General features: G+C 40.3%; 1 protein-coding gene across 2 annotated transcripts; it reads left to right on the top strand.

Annotated features, from left to right (window-relative positions):
* The first annotated feature begins 84 nt into the window (after window positions 1-84).
* MFSD14A (major facilitator superfamily domain containing 14A) lies at window positions 85-14,519 on the top strand. 2 transcript variants are annotated; one of them, XM_052801561.1, is made up of 12 exons: window positions 85-321; window positions 5,861-5,956; window positions 7,062-7,124; window positions 7,730-7,857; window positions 8,969-9,083; window positions 10,237-10,455; window positions 10,718-10,831; window positions 11,313-11,384; window positions 11,873-11,985; window positions 12,168-12,265; window positions 12,882-13,045; window positions 13,714-14,519. In XM_052801561.1, exons 1-12 carry the CDS (start codon window positions 235-237, stop codon window positions 13,918-13,920), a joined length of 1,476 nt encoding a protein of 491 aa, XP_052657521.1. In that variant the 5' UTR covers window positions 85-234; the 3' UTR covers window positions 13,921-14,519. The 2 variants fall into 2 exon arrangements, with proteins under 2 accessions (XP_052657521.1, XP_052657522.1); XM_052801562.1 differs by lacking the exon at window positions 85-321 and adding an exon at window positions 993-1,025.
* The last annotated feature ends 851 nt before the right edge of the window (window positions 14,520-15,370 follow it).

Here is a 15,370-nt window from a genome sequence, read left to right as displayed (position 1 = left end):
AAACGGCGGGCGGCCGGGGGCGTCCTGCGCACGTGACCGGCGGCCGGCCAATGGGGCGATCGCGTGATGCGCGGCGGCGGCTGCTGCGCCCGAGGGTGGCTGGCCAAGATGGCGCCGGGTGCGTGAGCGGTGGCGGCGGCCGCGCGGGGAGGGGAGGCGAAGGCCCGGCTGCTGGGGAGGGTCCGCTGCTGCCCCCGCCCCCGCCCCCCCCCCCCGGGGCTGTAGGATGGTAAAATGACCCAGGGGGGCAAGAAGAAGAAACGCGCCGTGAACCGCAGTATCATGCTGGCCAAGAAGATCATCATTAAGGACGGCGGGACGGTGAGGCCGGGCGGGGCCGGGGGCGCGGGGGGGGCGGCGGCTGTGGGGCGAGCTGGCGGCGGCGGAACCCTGGCTTCCGCGGCGGTGCGGAGGGCTGGCAGCGGCCGGGCAGGGGACCGAGGCAGGGGCGGGGCGGGGGGACCGGTGTGCCCGCGGGCCTCGGGCAGCCGCGGCTGGCGGCGTGCGAGCGGGCCGTGCTCCGGCGGCGGGCTGAGCTCTGCGGCGGGGTTTCAGTTTCATTTATGGTGCGGGCTGCTGCAGCCCCCGGTAGCTTCGTTCCGGCACCCCTGGCGGGTGTCCTTGAGGCCGTTGCCCGAGAAGCACCTGTAAGGGCGTCGGGCTGGTTCAGGTCGTCTGCGGAAATGCTCTTTCTCAGCGTGGGCCGATTTTTAGGGCTCGGGAGCAAGTGTCGTCTCAAGAGTTAGGCGTCCGTAACTGCAGATCGCTTACGTTTGTCCGAGATCGGGCGGGTACGTGTCTAAACCGAACTTTACCTCGAAAACGATTGAAACGAATCTTTGCGGAAGGACGAGCTGCTGGGAAGCCAGCTGTATGCTTGGGAGCAGCAGTTGGCTGCGCGACAGCCCGGGACGGTGCGGGCAGGCAGCTGGCCATTGTGAAGGAAAGCAGGAAGCGGCGAGTGTGGTTGGGATGCAGTCCTGCCGGCGGTGCAGAGCCCGCCTGGGATGGGCTTTGCCCGCACGGTGGGTGGATCGCCGTCGCGGCAGCCTTCTGTCCTCTCTGTTTCCATAGTCTGAGAAAGAACAGGCCAGCGAGTGGGACAGTCCTGCGTCAGAGAAGTCCCGTAAAGGGTGCCTGGAAGAAGTGTTTTGCAGTTCCCTCCCGCTATCTTGCTTCCTCGTAAATACATTTTAGAAAGAAGAAGCTGTTAAGTGATTTGGCTGCTGGAGCTTGGTTTTTTTTAATTGATGAGTAGCATTACTTCCAATGTATCATTGGCCCTGGATTTTTTCCACAGTGTAGCATTGTGTAGCTTTGATGTGCACTCTTCTAAATACAGTATCATTTCTTCAAATAAAGAGACATCTTGACAGACCAAATCGCTAGTGGCCCTTCAGTTTGTCTTTTTGGAACGATAATGGAGAAGAGGGAGGTGTCGGAGTCACTATAGTTGTTCATCAAACTGGTGACCAACTGTCTGGATTACTTGGTGGTAAGAAGCAAAACTAATTCCAGTGATGGATGTTCATGTTTTCCAGGATATGCTTTTCTGCTTTTTGTAAAGATAGAAAGGTATGAGATTACCTCGTACAAATGTTAAATGCAAATATTTTAGAATGAGTAATAGAAGCAGAGTAAATGTAGTTAGTCCTGGGACATGGTGCTTCAGAATTTCTCTCTGGAGTAATCCTTGATTAAAATACAATATACTTCTAAGCATCCTTTATCTCTTAACTTTAACTTTCTTTTGCCAAGAGAGGAGAAAGGCTGTTATGTAACCGCATTCAGTGATACTTCGGATGCTGCGTTCAGTGTCTACCACCAGTTTCAAAAGCAGAGTGCAAACTTGCATGAGTTCTGTATGATTTTCAGTTGTTTTTAAAACAGTGGAAAAATGGGCTAAAAACATTAGATGAAGGTGTGTAGATTGTTGTTAGATAACAAATATACCAGCTTGTGATATTTTCTGCCTTCAAATAGATGTTTTGAGAATTTATTTGTTTTAAATACATTTTTTAAAGTTATGAAGTGTGGTATAGCAGAGTACTCTTTATAATGACAGCAAAAACTTCAAGCTTGGGTATTTTTTTTTAACGTTTGCTGAAACATTTAATTAGCCTTCTCTGCTCAGTCTCTTTAGCTGCTTTGCTTACACAACATGCTATGTGACATTATGGGAAACATTTAAATGAAAATGGCCCATGTCTTGAATGACTCCAACTGGCAAACCAGTAATTCATCAAGCATCTAAGTGTACAGTCTCCAGCCTGATTGGTTTGTTTTGAAACTATTTGACATCAAAGAAAACTGTGTGACTCTTTTGCCAGCAAGAATATACAGCTCTTTAATGAGGCAGTGTCACAGGCAAAAAGAGTTTACTGATGAGGAGCTTCGGTCAATTTAATTTATTGTCACTTCTAGTCACTGATTCTGATGTGGAATGAAAAAAAGCAAGCAAAAGGGGAGAAAATCACCCATTGCCTCTGCAGAGGCTCTCCTCCTGCCACAGGTTACGCAGGGTCCCCTTGGCGAGGCAGTGGGTGGTGCAGGAGGTTGGGTTGCTACATGGTGGTCTTTTTGTGTTGTTCTCTTTGCAGCTTAGTAGCTGTATCACAGAAAAAAATGTGTAATGGTGTGTGTACTCAAGTGTGTGTTGTCAGATTCACTGAAGAAGAGGCAGTAACACCACTGAAGTGGTTTCAACACTTCTTAATTTTGCCTTCCTTTATGACCAGTTGAAATTCATCCTATGTAAGATTATGCGTTTTTGAAGCAGTCATGAAATGGATTAGGAGGTACACACCTGGGCAATGCTGGAGAGAATTAGAGCTTAGTACTTTCTTTGGTGCCTTTTCCTTTGCAGCTGAGGAGCAGCAGCTGTGATCTTATATCTGATGCCTCTGTTGCTTTGATAGTTATTCTGTTGTTGTCACATGTGTGTTCTTATGGTTGCCTGGCATAGACGCTTTTTATCACTGGCATGACTGACAGTACAAAGTGTTTGGTTAAAGACATTTTCTCTCTAACTAGAGAAGGGGGCATTCTTAGAGCACTGTTTTGTGCCACAGATTTTGCCAAACGTAAATACACTCTGCTCTGGCTACGTGGTTGCAGAGAAGGGTTGCTATTACTCTGGTTGGAACATCTCAGTTCCAGGCTGTTCACACAGACGGTCCCTATCTTTTATCTCCAGGTGTAAGGCCTTCTGATTTGGTTGCACTTAGGTATTGGGTTACATTACGCTACATGAGCCAGTTTGTAAAGCACAGCGGAGCAGGTTTGTAGAGTTAAGACAGGGCTGAATACCCAGCCCCTGCAGTATGCATGTTGGGGTAGGAGAGTACATCACACTGGTACTTAAGTCTTGTGGACTGAATGCACATAATGTATCTTAATGCACTGTAATGTAACCACTTATTAATCTCCTTCCCTCTTTCTTTCACCTCAGGAGTATTTTTGCTACTTCATAGTTGCAACAATCTTTAAAAATAGCTATAGAGGTGATGGTCTAAATGCAACTAAATTACTTCTTTTTTTTATAGGTAAGAACAAATAACAATACCTGTGATAAGTGAGCATTAGCAACAAGAAAGCAAGGAAGTTTAACCCTAGTGATTTAAATGTCAGTTCTGTTTGTTTCTGCCAATGTAATGGAAACATCTGATAAGGTTGCTTACAGCTGGATGACAAGGCACCTGCTTGAATGCCTCAAATCGCCAACACTTTAGCTGTGCAGAACAGCCACTGGTTTCATTCTGCTGTTTTGGTTTGCTGTTTTGGAACAGCCACTGGTTTCATTCTGCTGTTTTGGTCTGAGTAGCTGCCCAGAACTGGGCGAGGGTGGCATAGAGATGGATGGCTGTTGAGTGTGTGTTTGCTGTATGTGAACAGTGCTTTTGACCCCTGGTGCTTGGAGGGGCAGGGATGGATGGTTTGTGACTCCTACCTCACCATCTGTAATACTTTGGGGAGTCATGAGCCAGTAACTTGACAGGAATCTGGGGACTATGAGAGTGAACCTGATTTACTGTATGAGACTGAGCCAAACAACCAAGATTGTTATGGTTTGTGTGGAGCTGGATAAATTTTTAACCCAAAACTACAGTAAGGGTTGTGGGTGGAAAGGGAAAGGAATTGTGGGAAGTGAAGATCATTATAGCCACTTTCTGTACCTATAAAGACTGTTAATTTACCTCCTTAAAAGAATAGGCTGAAAAAATAGCAGAAATATCTGTATGGTATGTCTGTATTTACTGAAGAGGGCTTGGGAAAGAAAAACAGCACAGTGCTAAGGTACTTTTGTAGCTCACCTTTTAGGTATTGATATGGTTACTTTTGAAAATTATGACCTTTTCTAGCAATAGGGCTGAATGGCCAGTATGTTTTTCTGTATTTATTTCCTACAATTGTTCAAAAGGCTTATTTTTTTTTTTCTGTGTTGAAAGTATTGGAATTTGGAAAGAAAAGCTAGGTATGACTTGCATAAATCTTGTAATAAAAGAAAGACTCTAGTATTATGTAACTGAAACTTAAAATTGTGTAGTATTGGAGGTTGGAAGACACCTCTGAACATCTCTAATCCAACTACCCACTCTCTTCCCCCAGATAGGGTCAGCTGGAGCAGTTTGCTTAGGGCTGTGTCCAGTCAAGGATGGGGCATGGAGATTTCACAACCTCACTGGGCAGCCTGTTTCCAGGGGTTGGTTTTGTTCAAGTTTTAACTTTAACTTGAACTTTAGAATTTCCTGTATTTCAGTGTGCGCCTCCGGTCCTGTCACTGACACCTCTGAGAAGAGCCTGGCTGTGTTGTCTTTACTCCCTCCCGTCAGATACTTATACACACGTTGATAAGATCCCCCTGAGCCTTCTTGAGAAGCAGCTGAGGACCTTAGCCTGTGTGTGTTTGCTCAGTATAAATCCTAGGTCTAATCAAATTGGCCACTCTGTTAGTAACTCACCTTCATACAAAGCCAGGAAAGTAGATGTTAAGGCAGCACTTCTAAGCTTAAAGAATGCATATGAGATTTCTGATGAGTTGTTCACGCTACCTTCATATGACAATAATTAGTGCACCGTTTCCTCAATTTGCAAATGATGAACTGTGGCATGTTGTTTGGCAGGGTAGCATTTACAGAGTATATGAGATGAGCAGGTTGTCCCACCCATGCTCTTTTTGTTCTCCTCAAAAGCTACTTCAGGTGATTATACTAAATCACCTGAAGTTCCTTATTTCAAATCTTTTATCCAGCTCTCTTCCTACATTTGAAGCACATTGTAGCTAATAGGCCTGCTCTCAGTATTTGGGAAGCAGTCAGTGCTGTTCCTGAGATTCACTTCTGGCATTCATTATTTCAGTTTTTCTTTCCTGATTTAGAGCTATCAAAATTTTGTACGTAGCCATGGTGCCTTTTAGTAACAGAAGTACTATAAAGCTGTTTGATAGAGCTGGTGATTAGACTTTGGGATAGCCGAGTGTGAACACTACCATGTTTTGAAATTATGAAAACTTGATTTCCTTGCAGCATTTTGTGGGCTTAAGCATTTTTCTCAAGGAAAAGGAACTAATTCTCCGAAGAAGAGTCTGCTTCCGCTTTCAGTAGCATCCTTGTTTCCCAGACTGGCAGTATAAGTGGTTTATTTTTTTAATTTGAGATGGGAGCATACTTTGTGTTCTCTGGAGGATTAAGACACTATAGGACATTGGCAGCAAAGGGTTAAAAAGGGAATTTCACTCAGTACCAGTTAGCTTGAGTCCTGTTTCATTTCTTAATCCTTCTGTTTATAGTGTTCACATGCATTTCTCGTGACTGTGATAGATTGTTAGATGTTTAATTACCTGTTTTTTCCCTTGCTTTAGCCTCAAGGAATAGGTTCACCGAGCGTCTACCATGCTGTTATAGTGATCTTCTTGGAGTTTTTTGCTTGGGGACTCTTGACAGCACCCACTCTGGTGGTAAGTGATATGCTTAAGCTTTTTCTCACTGTATGGGAAATAGGGCAGTTACTGCAAAGGCTCTGAACATCTTCTGAATTCAATGAAAATTACGTATCGTAGAACTGCTCTGTTGTGCAAGTGAAAAGGTTTGTGTTTTTACATGGAATCAGGAATTTAAAATTATTTCATTAAAGCAGTGTAATGATGCAGCATAGCTGTTTATGTGCAAGCTGGCTAATGGTCAAGCTTACATGTAAATATTTTCTGACTTGAAACCAGTAAGACAGTAATGAAATTATCTTTCCTTTCAAGATGCTACAAAAAGTTGACACATTACAAACGTAAGGACAAAAATACACTTGAAATTTGGTAAAATTATGCAAGCCTGTGTGTGTAGATAGGGAGATGTGCTGTGCTTGAAACAGAAGCTTCAGAGCTCAGACCCTGTTACACCAGTCAAAGCTTCCCTATGATTAGCAAGACAGTCATACCAATGTGTTTGTACCAAATTATTTTCTAATGTAGTTTGTTGCTTTCCATTTGGATTTAATCTTTTGAGAGTGGCATATGCTTACAAATTAAAAGGAGCAAAGGCTTAAAGATCTCCAAGCAAACTCCACCTAAAATGCAGTCTTGGTGCGGCTCTATAAGCTGATGTTAACCATGAGCAGTCTCTTGGATATAAACTGCACATCCGTCACTGAATGGAATCTGCCTCATGTAATACAAGTCAGACTGAGAGAGGTGCCTGTTTTAACCCGCGTGTCTAGGCTCTGGTCACTTAATTGATAACACAGTAACATGTGGAGAGTCTGGTCTGAGATAATTTTCTAGGTTCTCTGTGGTGTGTTTAGATTTCAGACACAAAAGTTGGAAGACATGGATCCTTCCCAAAGTGTTGAGAGACCCGAGGTCCCTATCAAGTAAAGCTAAAATCTCAAAATACCTTCCATGTGAATTAAAGATTAAATACATTATGTGTGGTGTGTCTTTTTTTTTCTTTCTCTGTATTCTATGAAAATAGAAAACTACTGTGCGTGTGCCACTGTAGAAGTTGGATGCATCATGAGCAATATTTGTAGTTAATATTGTGTAAATGACAGTGTTCATATTTCTTCTCCAGGTTTTGCATGAAACCTTCCCAAAACATACATTTCTAATGAATGGTCTAATTCAAGGAGTAAAGGTAAAGTGACAAAATTAATCACAAGTACAATTTAAAGTGAATGGTGGGAGGAATATAGAAATTACTGTCAATTGAGAAGCATTCAAGAGGTTTTTCAATATAGCTTTCATGGTATAAATAAAACGGGAATAAATTATTGCTAAAAAAGCAAATATGCATCATTTTACTTTTATTAAGATATTGCTTGGTCTGTACCTGCTGTTTGGGTTCAGCAAATAAAAAGGTATTTGAGTAATCCCAAATGACATACATGGTGTTAAAATTTGAGAATTTTTTTACTTGGAGCTTGTTGTTCCAGTAGGGTATTTTCAATTACTTACATTTATGTGAATTCTAAATATATAAAACACTGTTCATGAAACTGCTAGTATGACTGGATCATCTGCATTTTGTACTTTGTTTAGTTCTGAGGTAACAAATTTCAAATTTTATGTAACAAGACATGGGATAGATCGGTAATGCTTGACCATATTGCCTTTGATGCATTGTACTGTAGTCATCAACTTTAATAAAAATAGAGCCCAGGCTGCTATCAGATTGTGGTATGGTCAGCTATCGCAATTCTAACCACTTAGTTCTAACTTAAAATGTTTTGTTTCATGTAGGGCTTATTATCATTCCTCAGTGCCCCACTCATAGGTGCCCTGTCTGATGTGTGGGGACGGAAGTCCTTTTTGCTGCTAACAGTATTTTTCACCTGCGCACCGATACCACTAATGAAGATCAGCCCATGGTTAGTAAATTTTTTTCACATTAGATTTGCCATTTCTTGTCAATATTGCTATACAATGCTTATGTTTGTAGCATTGTTGATAAAATATGGTTTGTGCTCCATGGAAGGTTGAGGCTTTAGTATTACTTCAGTGCAAAGTTGGGAGAACAGAGTCAAAGTGAAGTAGGTGCCATGAGGCCAAACGCCTTGGTCAGAATTTTAAGAGCTGCTGGTTTTGAGCTCTGTGCTGTAGGCCCTGCTTTCTACTTCAGCACATTTGCAAAAGATACTAGAATGCTATCCAGTAAACTGTGCAGGTCTTTATTGTGGCCATATTGCTCAAATACTAGCCAGCTATGCAGAAATTAAAACCTTATCTAATGCTAGCTAGTACATGGAGTAACAATTTGTAACCTAAAACGTTGCTGCAATTTTATACTTTTGTTTCTCAAGTTTTAAAATCCACCAGCTTTCATGCCGTGTGCAAGTTAGCAAGCTCTTAACTGGCATGTACGTTCCCCAGGTAGTGCATGAGTCAGAACTGTCAGTGTTGTTGGACTACCCGCGTGCTGTACCTGAGGGTGTAGCTGAAGTAACGCAGACTGCACTGACGCAGGGCAGAGCCAGCTGTTCCAGTAGCGCCATGAGCCTTTTCAGTTTCCTTTCTGGTCACACAGATTGTTAATGGATTCTTCATCCCTTTCCTGGGAAATAGCTTGTTTCTAAGTGTAGACTAATGTTTCAAATAATGAGTGCTAGTGTCTATAGCATAAAGGTAAGGCTAATGTTGAAACCTCTCAATGACCAGATTCTCAAAATATTGAAGTTCCTAATTTGCTTAGGGTCATAGGCATCTGCCTGAAGTTAGTCTAACACCCCATTTCCTAGAAGTACTTAATCACAGCAGCTTTTTATAGATGTTACAAAATTATGCTGTTCACTGTGTACTCAGTGCACTAAGGAGGAATTACACAACTGTATCGAGACACATTCACGCTGGCTTTATCCAAGTTTATCTTAACGTTTATCAGGAAAAGTTGGACAAGATAATTTACTGTTGAACTGTACCTGGATTGTAAATAGAGACTTTTTGTTCTCCTTAACCGTTCTAATTTTTTTACAATGCTCTTAGGTGGTACTTTGCTGTCATCTCTGTCTCTGGAGTTTTTGCAGTGACCTTTTCTGTGGTTTTTGCATATGTAGCAGACATAACCCAAGAACATGAAAGAAGCATGGCCTATGGTTTGGTATGTATTTTTTTGGCTCTGTTCCTGTGGTATTCAGTACTAAACACTTCAGTAGGTAAAGCTTTTCAAAATTGTATTTTTGTTTCTTCTGTAGCAAGCTGATTTTAGTTTGGAGTAAGGTTTTTCTGTTTAATTGTTCTTGTCATCCAGTCCTATATCTCTTGAATATTCTGCTTCTAACTTCAACAAAATATGACCGTGTTAAAAGCTGTCTTTCAGATGTCTGTCTTAACAGTTACTGTCAGTGTTAATGATGTAATTTGAGGGGCTTCAGTTATTCCTCCATTGTTTCTCACACTAGTACTACTCTGTCATCTTTTCAAAAATCTAACCTTTTGTTCCTGGATAATTTTGGAACTGCCATGGTATATCATCTTGACTACTCCTGCTCATGTCTCCAATCACACTGCTGTGCTTCAGTTCAGAACAAATGTAGCCGAGTAACTTGTCTGTCTTAAGTTCTTACAACTCACCTCCATTATCTCCTGATAACCTGCCAGATCTTGGGAGCCTCTACTGCCCTGTGTATTATGGATTAGCAGAATTACTTGTTCCGTTCAAGTTACAGGATCCGTTACCATATTCAGCAGGAAGAGCCGAAAGCAATGGATGTACAACTAAATAGTTTCTTTCTGCTTGTACGCATCAGAGATTGAGATGTGTTGACAAAGTTCCTTCAGTTTTAAAGTTAACATCTTCCACAACAAGGCCAGCTGGTTAACTGAAAACTACTTTGTGAAGATCCATTGTACTCAGTTGGATTAACCAGCATATTAAATGTAATATGCCCTTGATACATGTGATTTTTTTTTCTTAACAGGCGTTCAATATTTCACTAATACAAAGATTAAATACAGCTCATCACTTCCCAGAGATACCAGCAGACTGTATAGTTAATTAAACCTAATTATGGCAGTACATGCAAGAGTGCTGTGAGCCTCACATTGCTGTCCACTTGCCAAAAAAACCCCCCCTTGTTTTCTGTGAAAAATTTTGACTATCTGAAATACACAGCTGCTACCACATAGTCACAGGAAAGAAGTTACTTTTAATCACTGATTAGAATGGTTAGGCTTCTGAAAATGAGGAAAAGTGGGTAATAATACTGTTGACTTCTATCATTGAAAATCTTACCGGCCGTTATTTGTTCTAGGTTTCAGCAACTTTTGCGGCAAGTTTAGTTACCAGCCCTGCTATTGGTGCCTATCTTGGTCGAGTCTATGGAGACAGCCTGGTTGTGGTCCTGGCTACAGCAATAGCCTTGTTAGACATTTGTTTTATTCTTGTTGCTGTACCAGAATCGCTGCCAGAGAAGATGAGGCCAGCATCCTGGGGAGCACCCATTTCATGGGAACAGGCTGACCCTTTTGCAGTAAGCTATTAAAATACAAATTTTGTTATTTGTAAATGTTGAGCTTTTCAGACAGGGAAGAGACTGAATTTACTATGTTTCAAGCTTGAAAAACAAAGCTCATATTTTTTCAAGTTTAACCTTGTGTTGCTGCTAATACTTTTGCCAACGATCTTGCTAAACATGCAGGGAATGTTTTGGTACCACATAATAGCTTCATTAATTGACATGCTTTTCTGAATATGAAGATGAAATGTTTTATAATACCTTTTTATTGCCGTAGTCACTGAAGAAAGTCGGCCAGGACTCAGTTGTGCTGCTAATCTGCATAACAGTCTTTCTTTCCTACCTCCCAGAGGCAGGTCAATATTCCAGCTTCTTCCTATACCTCAGACAGGTAACTTAATGTTTCGGTATGGATTTGAACAAGTGTAAATTTATAGGAAAGTTTTCAGAATTGCTGAATTAATACAGAAAGTATAAATCACTAGTATAATTTAAAAGCTTCCAGCAGCTGACTGAAGTCGTCTCGCTGTTCTGTTGTCTCTTTTTAGAGACAAAAAGAGAGAGACATGAATGAGTTATAAAACGATTTCTTGTATTTTGTAATTATTTGCATTATTCTTGGGCTACGAGGTTCACTATGTTAAACTGTTTTTTTATTTTTTGAGGAAACTATTTACTTGGTTTCTATGCATGCCCCTTTATTTTTGAATACTTGCTTGATTTAATGGAAAAAAGAAAACCAACTTTTTTTCTAAGTTAGGGAACAGTTGAATAATACTGGTTTTCTGCATTGTGTGTTCCCCCACTGGTGTTTGTGACATCATGGTACACGGTTTACAGTTAATAATCAAACTGCCTTTTTTTTAATATAGATAATGGGATTTTCATCTGAAAGTGTTGCAGCATTTATAGCAGTCCTTGGGATTCTTTCCATTATTGCACAGGTGAGTTACTGTTGTGTATTTTTTTCATTGATTTGGTAATGTCAAAAGAGTTAAGCATTGTGGAGAACTTCTGTAACACTGCTTGCCTTTTCTGTAGCTGTTCTTCTAAGTCTCTTAATTGATTAACACTCTTACTTTAACTTAGATGAAAAAACAGCTCACCAACCAGGGTTTGGTTCATTAATGTCCAAGTGTATTGTGTTGGGAAAACAAAATCCTTTGTGCATCAAAGAAGGGGTAACAGTGTGTTCATATTACTTGCTAAATGATTGCTGGTTTTTTGGTAGAGGCTCCTTGAATACTTGGCAAATACTAATACTGCTTTTGGAGAATTTTACTTGGCTTTTAAAAATTTATTTATTTATTTGCATGTATTTAACATTTAGAATAAAATGTTTTGAGGTTTTTTGTTGCTTTTTAAAATTTATCTGCATGTATTTAACATTTAGAATAAAATGTTATTTTTGATCCCCCCCCCTCTCTGTCAGACGATAGTTTTGAGTTTACTTATGCGGTCCATTGGAAATAAAAATACCATCTTACTGGGCCTAGGATTTCAAATACTACAACTTGCATGGTATGGCTTTGGATCAGAACCATGGTACGTAAATTTAATTTTAATATCTAAATGATACAGTATTTTTATGCATTTTATCCTTTACCCAAGGGAGACACTTAAGTATGTGTACATGTGTATATATACATGCATATATACATACACATGCTCCAAATGCAGAACGCTGTCCACACAAAGCAGTTACTTTGAGTCTGTATTTTTTGCAGGATGATGTGGGCAGCTGGCGCTGTTGCAGCCATGTCCAGTATTACTTTCCCAGCTGTAAGTGCACTGGTTTCACGAACTGCTGATGCTGACCAACAAGGTAGGTTTTGTCCTAATACTTTGAATTCTAGTCAGAGCATACAGTGAAGACAGACATGTCAGGGTGTTGTCATTGTGCTAGTCAGCCAGCTGGAATCCAGGCACAGAGTAGCCCATACACCTGAGCACAGGTCACAAAATGTTAAATCCAAGTTACTTGGAAGTTGTAATAAATACGTGCGTGTCAAGTCCTTCTGGCACAGAGGGAAAACATTCAACTGGTCCCAACAGTAGCAAATATTTAGCATACTTAATATGCTGTTCATTTTCCTCACTATTGACAAAAGTTTGTGTAGTTGTGCAGGTTGCATACGGCACTTTCTCTCCTGTGTGAGACTGATAGCAAGGATATTGTGTATATATACTGGTCTGTGCACAAGCACAGCATGGGAAGTGCTACTCTGTGCCTATAGGGAGATGGAAAAAAAAAAACTTGAATATACTATAATGCCAGTTTTTCTGTGCCCCTTGTTTATTGCTACCCATAGTGCAACACCATGTAGAGAAGCTTTCCTGCTTGCATCAGTTTGAAGGTGAATAAGTCTTACTGATCCATTAAAAAGTTAATTATGTATGTATAAATATAGATAGATAACAGCATATTTCACTTTTCCTAGGTGTTGTTCAAGGGATGATAACAGGAATTCGAGGACTGTGTAATGGTTTGGGACCAGCACTTTATGGTTTTATATTCTATATATTTCATGTTGAACTGAATGAACTCCCCATGCCTGAATCACCATCAGGAGGTAGTGTGGTCACACAATACCATTTACAACAGGTAATCTTCTTTTATTTACTGATTCCAAAAAAGAAATTAGGAAGGGATTATGTGCCCACCAGTTCTTGAATATGATGCTGTATTACATTTTGTTATGCTAACTGTAAATGAAGCATGTAAAAAGAGGTTCTGAAATCACTTGGAAGGGTTGTTGATCTGTTTGTTTTTACCTAGCTGGTATGTTTTAGTTTAGCTTTCAAATAGATACAGCTGATAGTAATTAGACAACTGATGACCCTTGTAAAGAGAATAGACTGAGGGAAGGATGGACTGATAACAACAGCATCCTGCTCTGCTCTTGTCTCCAACACTGTACTTAGCTCTCACATGTTTTTGTTTTGTTGTCATTTAACCAAGCACTCCATATTTTGTTAGTTCCTAATAGATATTAATTTGTTAAGGAAACGCAGCAGCAAGAACTTGCACTAGCAAACGAAGTTGGCAAACATTAATAAGAACCATGTGCTCCCTCTCCTCAATCTTAGGATGCAACATTCTTTCCCTATTTCTTCTAGAAGACTCCACATGGAGACAAATGCTGTGTTGGCTAGTGTAGCAAGAAAAAGTTCCTCCCACTCTTGAAACTTGTGTAACTAGCAATTGTAGTCTGTTAACATGTGTCTAAAGGCTCAGTTAATACTTGGTGGTGTTACTGTTGTTGATTGCAGAATTCCATAATTCCTGGACCCCCATTCTTATTTGGAGCGTGCTCTGTGCTGCTGGCACTACTTGTTGCCTTGTTTATTCCTGAACACACAAACCTAAATGTACGATCCAGCAACTGGAAGAAACACTGTGGCAGCCATGGCCATCCCCACAGTCCACAAGCTCCTGGTGAAGCTAAAGAACCATTATTACAAGATACAAATGTATGACAAAAATCCAGAAAGATCTTTTGGACTTTTTTTTCATCAGCAGTTTGGGATACACATTCCAATTCCATCAAAAATGTAATTTCTTAAGGTAATCTTAAGAAGTATCTTTCTGCATGAAATCCATAGGAATTAAAAAAAAAGAAAAAAAAGGACGTTTCTCCAAAGATGTTGCCACTGAATTAATAAGTTGCTTTTGAAAACAAACTGTTAGGTACTTGTCTCTTGCCATGAAATACTGTTACTACTAAACTTTACATTCTAGTTCAGAGACAAAAAAGAAGAGTCAAGGCATGAGCATGTGTCCTTCTGTCTCCTTAAGGTGGTGAGCTTTAATTCTAGTCATGCTAAGTCTCAATGAGACATACTAGCATCCATGTGGACCCATTCATTTTAATGTTGTAAAATCTTGGGTCAGATGATTCAAAGCCTTAATGTAAATGTACTCAAGTAGGGAGGTGGTGAATTGGTATCATTTATTTTAAAAGTCACATGGCAGGTTTTTTTTTTAAGTTTGTACTAATATACAAATCACATGAGCACGCTTGCTGAACAGTAAAAGTTATTTTTATGTAAGTGCATTTACTCTTTCTATTTTTGAATAAACGGTAGTATCAAACACTTGTTTAAATATTAAGTAAGTGGTGATCTGAGCCTACAACTTTTAATATTGGCTCCAAAACTCTGCTTTCCTAAGTACCGTTTATTATACCACTATCTTTCTGATGTTTGCGTAATCATAAAGGACCTCAAAACTTGAACACACAGACTGAAATATAAGCTGATAGCCTTGAATATGTCCGTGTGCTATATAGTGGCCTTTGAGGACTGTCACAATAACCCTTTTGCATTACAGAGCTAATGTTTTAGTCCTAAATTTTCAGGACCCTTAGTACAGAAGAGAGCTTTATACAATTACTGATGTGAATTTCTCTAAAAGTGTATATTTTTGTGTCCAGTTGTATTATTTAAGTGTTCCTTTGTATAAATTTGTGTATAAAGTATTGTATAGGTTTGAAATGTTTTCATCTTGTGGTTATTGCTTAATGCTTTTTTTACCTTTGAACATTCACCATGGTTGACCAAGAGCAAGAAAAAAAATGTAAATATACTGTTAATAAAGTTGAATATTTTAATGAATTTTTAAATAATTGTTAGTGTCTCTTAAAACCTTAATTGATGTTCTGCAGTGTATGTATGTGTGTTATACTTCAGCAGGTGGAAAAAAAAGTCTGGAGTACAGGTGGAGGACTGTGTTTTCTCTGTTAGATAAGGCAGCCTTGAGCATGCTGACTGGCCCTTTGTTCAGCAGCACAGGCTGCCTGCAGCTGGCTGATTGGTTCCTTGGGCATCTAATGGAACAGGATTGCAAAAGGAATAGGTCAGTACCAAAGACCTTCAGCCTTTAGGACACTGCAGCTTCTGCCTCCCCTATGCTGCAATGTTGTTAAGG

This window comes from Harpia harpyja, chromosome 11 (genome assembly GCF_026419915.1).
Source record: "Harpia harpyja isolate bHarHar1 chromosome 11, bHarHar1 primary haplotype, whole genome shotgun sequence".
Lineage (NCBI taxonomy): Eukaryota > Metazoa > Chordata > Aves > Accipitriformes > Accipitridae > Harpia > Harpia harpyja.
This window is presented reverse-complemented; position numbering and strand designations above follow the sequence as displayed.

Bases quoted from the DNA above. Each gene is read 5' to 3' on its own strand.
- MFSD14A (XM_052801561.1), top strand. From the start codon at position 235: ATGACCCAGGGGGGCAAGAAGAAGAAACGCGCCGTGAACCGCAGTATC. The intron at 9,084-10,236 runs GTATGTATTTTT...TATTTGTTCTAG, and splicing joins GAAGCATGGCCTATGGTTTG to GTTTCAGCAACTTTTGCGGC. The intron at 11,986-12,167 runs GTACGTAAATTT...TATTTTTTGCAG, and splicing joins GGCTTTGGATCAGAACCATG to GATGATGTGGGCAGCTGGCG.